The sequence below is a fragment of the Belonocnema kinseyi genome, chromosome 2 (assembly GCF_010883055.1).
Source record: "Belonocnema kinseyi isolate 2016_QV_RU_SX_M_011 chromosome 2, B_treatae_v1, whole genome shotgun sequence".
Classification (NCBI taxonomy): Eukaryota; Metazoa; Arthropoda; class Insecta; order Hymenoptera; family Cynipidae; genus Belonocnema; species Belonocnema kinseyi.
The window spans coordinates 40094834-40104248 of NC_046658.1; the positions used below are offsets into that span (position 1 = coordinate 40094834).

Consider the following 9415-nt stretch of genomic DNA (forward strand, 5'->3'; position numbering starts at 1 on the left):
TACTATCGAAACTCTTGAAATTTCGAACTTATCTAGGTAGATCAGTCACCTGGTTTTTCGATAGACCCAATGCTCTAAGGTATTAATTTCTAGCATGAAAGACCTATGTCGCGAAATTGGCCTGAATTTGATTGGTGGTAGACTGTACATTTCTGGGCACCTGCATCAGTGAAACCCATAAAAGTTCAACCTTTTCCAGGTAAATCGGTCACATGATTTTTTTATCGACCCAATGCTCAGGGAATCAAGTTTTAGTATCCACAGAAAACTACCCTTACCGTGAAATTCATCTGAATTTGATTTGTGGTACACTACGTACATCTCTGGATACCTACATTAGTGAAACCCATCCAAGTTCACCTTATCCAGGTAGATCGGTCACTTGATTTTTTTATCGGCTCTGCTGTAAGTGATCAATTTTAGTAACCAATGAAACTGCCCTTATCGTGAAGTTAGTCTTAATTTGATTGGTATTGTGACAATTATGTGTAGAACGGGATGCATTTTTTTTCTGAATGTGATTTGGGCAAATGGTTCTCCTAGATTACTACACAGCTAAAAGCCAAAATGTACTTTACAACATACACACACGTAGGTCCCCAGCATGGCTATAGTTCAATCGTTCTGAAAATTAGATTGTTCCGTATATAGAAATCGATTTTTCTCGTTAATAATGGTTGTACTAGTTCCTCTTTCAACACCCAAGAGAACGGATACTAGAATTTTTAATCACAATTACTTACAATGGCTGAGAAAACTTTTAGCGACCACTTAAGTTTAGCAAAAATTCCCTGCTCTGAACAATCTTGTTATTTCACGAACATATTTTCCTACTGTTCCTCTGTCCAAAATCAAAACCGCAAAATGCGCCATGTAGACACCATTGCTTTCACATTCTCCAAGATGATAAACCCATTTTTCGTTTTTTAAATATTCTAATTGAAACTTTCTAAAATATGTCATTTATAATGTCTAAAAAAAGATCTCTAAAATCTGGACTTTGCTCAAAGCTTTATGAAAGTAAATACATACAACTTATCTCAAAATACATATTAAATCCGTCTTTCTACAAGTCTAAATTAAAATAAACTAATTTATATTGATTTCAAAAGTACTGACTGCGTTTTGCGTTTACTTAAAATAGGACTTAGATATATAAATTGTGTTTTGAATTTAAATCTGTAGAATAACGGGTAATAAAAGACAGTATTTTGTAAACTCTAGTTTTATTTTCGAAATTGTCTTAAACCATTCGACGAAGGAGTTCGTTGATTTTGTCCTCACGGTTACCAAAATCTCCACCTTCAACGTAATGGTTCGTCTTCTTTCTCCAACCTCCGTTAGGTGTGTTTAGCTGCAAAACAAGAAGTAAATTAATGCTATTATTTATAGTCCAGTCTAAATTTTATATAATTTATAGTCCAGAAAAAAGTTGATGAAATTTTAATATCTATCGCACTCGGTTTCGTATGAAATCAGAATCAAATATGAAAAGTTTCCCTTCGACCGGTGGGTTGAAACACTCTTAAATCTGACGAACAACCGCCGGAAATTGGCTTTTAGCGATTATTTCGAAAATGATACACCTAACGACAAAAATAGCTCAGTACAAGAAAATAGTAAATAAAATTCTTAACAAGAAGGGTAATATGCATTTTTGCTGTTCAGTCAATTCTCTATAAATATTGCTTATTAATTTATTGCTAATTAAATTTTTAAACATTATATAAAGATTATTCAGACAATATATCAGCGACTCATTTGATGAAAAATTGTTTAAAGAATATGTCTATATGTATAATATATTAAGTAATTAATAAATGCGATTTTAAATATTTCTTAATAATAAAATTAATTTTAAGTAATTATTCAATGATACATAAGATTGTAGTAGTGGTAGTGGTACTGGTAGTAGTACACGGAGAAAAAATCTAATTAATATACCAAGAGCACTTCTGAAGCGTTTATAATAGTATTTTTTCTTGTTGTCCTCGTAAAAATTCATGCAATTTAAGCACGGGTATATCTTATACCAGGAAAGTCAAGCACTGATTTCTCTAAGTGTAATATTGCCAAGCGAGATAAACATTAATATAACCGTTCTGTATTTGCAAGGACCCTTTCGATTTCAACATGGTATTCTGGCAACGAAGGTTTTAGGCCACATGTGAAAAGGATACCAATTTTGAAGATAAATATAATTTTTAATAATATTTCAAAAGAATTAACATATAATTAATGCACATTGTTTTAAAATAAAATTGAAAAATATGGGGTTACAGAATCAGTTACAGAAAATATTTTACTATTTCTAAATCTAAATTGTTTCGAATCTACGTTGAAGGAAAGCATTAAGTACAATTATTAACACATTTTAAAATCCTACATATTTACGAATTGTTCAGTAAACATGATTCCATTTCAGCATTTTTTCAAATAATTCTTTATACATACCATAGATATATCTGTTTTGGTAGATTTGCGATAGTGGCTTTACGAAACCCTCCTTTGACATTTTTTTAAGCAATATTTTGCGACTTCTATTTTCGTTGTACACATAACCAAAACAAAACATCGGCACAGAAAGATATTTGAGAATCAATGTCACACGAGCTGTGATTGCTGGAAAATCCGACCCCTTTGACGTCAAAGGGGCCTTCCAATCGACATCGTGACAGAAAATTCATATTTCAACATTAAATTGAAAATAGTAAACAATATGTAAAAAATATTTTATGGGCGTTTTTAAAATTATAATGTTATACACTATAAGATCCATTTATTCGAAAACTGATATCTGACTTTGGAAACAACCCTATTCTACTATTATCAGTTTATAATTATGTTTGAACTAGCTGCGCCCTGTGGCGGCGGCTTTGCCGCCGCAGAGTAAGTCTACTTTTTATTGCTGTTTTTCAGTTGAAAATTGGTTGTACCAACTCAGAAACCTTCGTGGGATCATGCACAACAACTTTGCTGAAGATCATCACATGATCAAATTCATAGTTTATGATTTTAAAAAGGACATACAGACAAACATTCATTTACACACACACAAGATATAGATTGAATTTGTCTTTTATAAAACAGAAGGAAGTAACGTGCATGTATCACATGAATTGACGTGGATTGAAAATATGTTCATTTTAATTTAAATCAAATCTCACTGACAAGTAGAACCCCCAACCCGACCTCACCAATTTTGATAATCTTTGGATATGCTGTAGTGCGTGACAAAATAAGAGATGTATTTTTTATGTGTCGATATCCACTTTTATGTGATGAAAGCCACCCCTAAAGTTTGCCCACAAGAATAGATTTTTTAATATATCTCGGGAGCTAATGAATATTTTGGAATAAAACTAAGTGGAAAATATTTGTGATAAAAAGCCTAAGATAGCAGGTACATTTATTACCCAGGGGGTTGCAACCAGTATTTCATATTTTAAGAAACTACATTTTTTATGAATATTTTCATCATGAAAATCAGGGTATGAATTCAGAAAAATTATAAAAAGAATTTTCCTTTACAATATCGAATATTTCAATTGATGTGATTCCGGATTTTTCAAATAACTACCCCCAAGTAGTATTAACTACACTTTAAAGTGATACTGAAATATAAATACTTTTTTCTGAATATTTAAGGGCATGTGATACTTACAGTTTCCCCGGCTTTTTTTCCACAAAAATGAAAATTTTTAAAAACTGAATTCGGAGATGCTATAAAATATCACAACGGACGTCCACGGACTCTTTTTTGAGGAATAATAACAAAAAAAATTTTATGCATATGTATTATTTTGAGGTTACGTCGTTTTTCATCTCTGCCTTTTCGATAATCTGTAAATTATTTATGAAATAAACTTTTTTGATTGCCTGCAAACAAGGTTAGTTCCGGGAGATTAGTTACTATGTTTATTTGTAAGTCCAAAGTTTTCAGCCAAAAATATTGTGTAGTTTGGAAGTAACGCTCGGGTGAATTGTAACACACATAACCTCGAAATATACACGCACGTTTTTAGCAATATCAAAAATTCTTTGATAAAAAAAACTCAAAAAAAGTGTGTGGGGACGTCCGTTAGCATGTTCGCTATCATTTCCCAAACTTTTAAGACAAAATATTGATTATTCTAGAAAAAAAGCCGTCTGAACCTAAAACTGGTAAAATCGATACTAATTCCTAAGCGCTATGCAAATTAATCAGATTTTGCTGAATTAAAACATTTTTGAATTAAACCAAAAAAAAGTGTGTGGGGACGTCCGTTAGCATAGTCGCTATCATGCCCCAAATTTTTAAGACAAAATGTTGATTATTAAAGAAAAAAAGCCGTCGGAACCTAAAACTGGTAAAATCGACAATTTTCTAAGTATCACATGCCCTTAATCCACATGTAAACAGAATGTGATTTATAACAAATTCAAATGAATTATAATTTTTTTGCAATATTAGTACGAAAGGGATGAAAAGTGTTACCCCCAAAAGTGGATTATCCAACATCACTAGAGACCTAATTAAAATCTTGTAATTGAATGAAATAAAAAATATTTTTTACAAGAAGCCCTATATATGATGTAAAAAAATGAAAATGTTTCTCATGACAAAAAACAATGATAAATTAAGTTGAAAAATGTGTTATTTATGTACTTCATTGCTTTACAAATTTCAAAATAAGCTACATTAATGTACATAAGGGCTGATATAAACACGGAAAGTTATTGACGTATTAAAAAAAAAAATTGATTTATCCTTATATGAAGCATTGTTTTTCTTTGATATATCGCCGATACCTCGGACGCTCTACAATTTAACCGGTCGATGCTCAGCACGGATTTTTGTCACCCCTTTTTTCTTGCGAACCGCTTTCTATCTAAGAAAATGCTTTTTCATTTTATATTAGATCCTCTTCACCCAACCACGACGATTAAAATCTACGTTCCCTGTCACGCGTGCACTAGTCTCTTTATATTTTAAAAATTTGCATATTTCCGACCCAACCTATTATACAATTCAAATCATAATCAAGTATTAAGGTAATTGTACCGAAAAAATATAAATGTACTCATACGAAATTCAAATTACCTACTTATATATGGCTAATATAATACCGATTTATATTTCTAAATCTTTTATTAACCTACAAAATTTTGAAATGCCACTACAGTTTCTATGCCCGCGAGTGGGCAAACGTTGAGAGGCGTGGCTGAAAGATTTCACAACAATTTCACAAAGCTTTCAAAGATCTCAGAGGTTTTAAAAAGGCATGTAAACAAACTTTAAATATTTCACAAAGATTTTAAAACTGAAAAGATTTTAAGGATTTAATATTTTTTTAAAGGATACAGTAAATTTTCAATTGCCAAAGAAGGAGAGCGTGTGGGTTTCGAGCTCAAACTCACCCCCCTATGCAGAGTGTGGATTACTATAGGAATTGTGAGCCGCAAAAAAATGCATATTACCCTTCTTGTTCAGAATTTTATTTACTATTTTCTTTTACTGAGCTATTTTTGTCGTTAGATGTGCCCTTTTTGAAATAATCGCTCAAAACCAATTTTAGGGGGTTGATCGTTAGATTTAAGGGTGTTTCCACCCACCGGCCAGAGGGAAACTCTTGATATTTAATGCTGATGTCATACGGAACCACGTACGATAGCAAAAATGTATCATTGTTTTCTGGAAAAGTCTAATTTGACTAGACTATTATTGAATATTACTGATATGAATGATTCTCCGATTTTTCGTATTTTTTGTTTTAAATGCGAATGTGCGTCACGTTCTCAACTTTAAGAAAAGGAATTCGAAAAGAGATTGTAAAATCACATATTAATCTCCAACATAATAGGAAGTGACTGACATTGAAAATTCTGTCAAAATGCCTATGTTGGGTAGAAGAATCCAGTAGAAAGGATCCCACACAAAAAAACTAGCCACAATTGTTTAAGTCCTTTTAGAAAATGTCTTCCACTTTCATGAACTATAATATAAGCTGGTATCAGTTAATCCACTGAAAGATCTATGTCCATGAGTTTGTATGAGGTCCTTTAAGGCCATGTGACGAGTAGATCACGTGGCCAGATTCCTACCTTACCGCTTCTTTTTTAATTTCCTAACTTATTTTCACATGAAGCACCACATCGAGTTGAAAATATGGGATACTAAATAAGGCCTAAGAAAGGTGGGTCTGGCCCCTGAATGTTTATAATTATGGAAAAAGCAACAAGAAACTTTTCAAAAATATCAATATTTAGAACTAGACCCACCTTTCGTAGTGCTTCTTATTTAGTAGCCCAAATTTTCATCTCGGTGTGGCGCTTCATGTAAAAATAAGTAGGGAAATAAAAAAACGTTTCGGTAAGGAAGGAATCTGGTCACGTGACCCACTTATCACATGGCCTTAACAGAAAATACACGAGACAACTTTTTGCGGTATAAAGTGAGATGTTTACCTTGAAGGGCCACAGGAAGTTACTAGCCAACTTGAAATTCCGACCGACAGTGAAGATTTCGTGGATTAAATCTTCTGTACAGATGATGTTGCTCCTTCCTGTGAAATAAATTAAACATTTTATTAAACAATGTTCGTAAATAAATAAGGTTATTAGTACTATGGTAGAATTTTACATTTGTATTTAAATTTTCGAAGAATTGTTTTTATTACGGTTTCAGATGGAATTTCCATCTTATAGATCAGACATGCCCAAGCTGGAGAAATTCCCGCTAGCCACACATGTCTTGCGCTTACCACTATTTCGGCTGGAGAGCTAGAGTGGTGGTAGACCCAAGCAGCACCGTAGATACGAAATATCTGACAGGGTACTATGGGCGACTAACGTTTCAATATCAATTTGTAATAGTGACTAAGAGTTTTAATTATTTTATTTTAGTATTTTTACATTTTTTGACAATAAATATAATTAAAAAGAGAATTGTACGTTGCAGAAATTAAATATATTTAAAAAATCTGAATCCTATTCCGTATCAATACTACTTTGATATGTTTAAGTTTAAAAATTTACTTTAAGTCTCTAAGTTTTAAGACTTTAAGCCGGGGTTTAGGTTGGCACTTACAGTTTTCACCGTCCAACTACCTACGTATCATCAAGATAAGTAATATTTTGAGGCAGGATATTTTTTTATACAGCAGTCAGGTGTATTCTACTTTAGGAATGCTGTAAAAAAAAGAGAAAGTTTTACAGATGAGTGATGATGAGAAGAATGTTGAAAGTTTGCAGACATAAATACTTTGCACAATTCTCCTTTGAATTGCATTATTTGAAGACAAATGTAAATATGCCGAAATAAAATTAAAATTCTAGTCACCATTACAAATTTATATTGACAAGTTAGTCGCCCCAAGCACCCTAGCAGATATTTCGTATCGGCGGTGCTGCTTGGATAGGAGAGGAGAGCATCTAGGCACGCGTTTACCACCACTCTCGCTCTCCAGCCGAAATAGTGGGAAGCGCAAAACATGTGTAGCTGGCGGGAATTTCTCCAGCTTGGGCATGTCTGTTATAGATCTTCACAATGAGAAAACTCATTTTACTATGCCGTATAAGCTTTAATGCAGTATAAACTTAATTTAACTTCTGTTAACGTATAAAAATTCAAATTATATCCAGATTGCGCGAACAATATGAATTATAGACGATTGGAATTCAAATAAGGGTTCTAACGACGTTCTTCCAAATCACGACAGATCTTGCAAATTAGTATAATTTTCCCTCGCTGAAGACCCCTGATCTAGACTTATAATAAATAGTACAAGAGTTGTTTCGTAATTATATAAGATGGAATTTCCACCTGAAACCCTTTGTTTTCGACAGACTTATTTTTATTATGCAATAATCGCTTTAAGATCCACAGAACAATAGTGACAACAATTCTATGTACAAATTGAAATGCATTTTAAAAATTCTACCTACTCTTCCCAGGCCTGATTTTTGGCACCAGATGATGTACCGTAGTTTAGTCATTCCCAATATTTTATCAAAATTTAGAGATATATATTTAGAAAATCTGCATGATAATATTAATCATTAATAAATTTAATATTACGCATTCTTATTGTACGATTTCGTTTTACACTTGTAGTGGTTTTTATAAATAGCAAAACTTGAAACATTCTTGAAGTGACTAAAAATCATTGTATCGATTGCCCTATGTAGTAAAGTTTTTTTTTTCACTAGATAGATCTTTTTTTTGTACATATTTTACAATGGTTATCAAGTTTATTGTACGAATTATGTCTAACTCTCCGCTTAAAAAGTCAGCAGTGTTTTCTTCAGAATTCAGTCAATTTTTGACAAGATGGAAGGAAATCGATTAAAAAATATCATCGAAAACCATGGACTTGTCAAATAATTATTACATTAAAAGCGATAACATGACTCAAGTTGAATAATAGATTTGACCGTCCGCGGAGAAAGGGACCTTACGCGCTAAAAATCGATTTTTACGTTATTACACCAATCGATAGTTGTTGAGTTGTTCTTTCATTCGCAAAAATCAGAAATTTTTTAAGTTGATTACTTTTTTTGTTGCTAAGCTGCAAAAATAGGCATGATAAACGTAGTCGGAGACCGAACGAGAGGCTTCCGAAATCCAGCCCCACTACTTACCACTACAGCTGTTATGCGCCTGCGGACTCGGCTGCGATCGCCCGCACTGTAAAATTCAGCTTTAACGCGTAAGGTCTCTTCCTTTGCGGTCACACACACACACACACACACACACACACACACACACACACACACACACACACGCACACACCTTCAGACGTCGGCAAGAGTAATATTAATCAAAGATGTAGAAATCATTTCAAATAATATGTCACTGACCCAATTGGTTTTCTATGATTTTGTTGCTCGTGATTGGGATGCGTTGCCTGTTGACTTTCGCAAATCCTCTTTTGTAGATCAGTTCTCGTACTGACTTCAAATTGGGGTATCCCCACGTGATATACGGCTCAACAATACGCAACATGTTCACTGTTGCTTTGTTCAACTTCAGGAAAACACCATTGTTAATTTGTAGGAGGCGGAAAAGCTTGAGGATCTTGCGAACTTTGGGAGCAACTTGGTTAACACTAAATATGAACAAAAAAAAAATAAGAAAATGCCTTTTAGTACTTTTTGACGTAATTACCAAATAAAGTTCACTAAATCTGGTTAACGAGTGATGTTCTTGATTCAAATAAGTTGAAAAATAGATTAAAAACATCCACATTTTTACTGTGCAATTGAAGATTTTAGATATCAAGCATTTTTGTTTCATAAGTGAAATAAAAAAGAAGGTAGTTTTCAATCCAAGTGCACAATTAATACAAAATTGCCTGTTTAAGACGAAAAATGAATTTAAAAAGTTAATTTAGCTACATAATTAAAAAGAAATTTCATTTACTTCATTAGTTAC

At 32.8% G+C, this 9415-nt stretch overlaps 1 protein-coding gene across 1 annotated transcript in view; it reads right to left on the reverse strand.

The window, feature by feature from the left end:
* Positions 1 to 1209: 1209 nt before the first annotated feature.
* The window catches only part of LOC117167710 (60S ribosomal protein L7), a 10702-nt gene continuing 2496 nt past the window's right edge, over positions 1210 to 9415 (reverse strand). The window contains exons 4-6 of the mRNA XM_033352846.1: positions 8842 to 9089; positions 6448 to 6545; positions 1210 to 1354 (exon numbers count right to left, since the gene is read on the reverse strand). Coding sequence (XP_033208737.1) covers positions 1244 to 1354; positions 6448 to 6545; positions 8842 to 9089 — 457 coding nt within the window. The 3' untranslated portion in view covers positions 1210 to 1243. The remainder of the gene's footprint in view (positions 1355 to 6447; positions 6546 to 8841; positions 9090 to 9415) is intronic.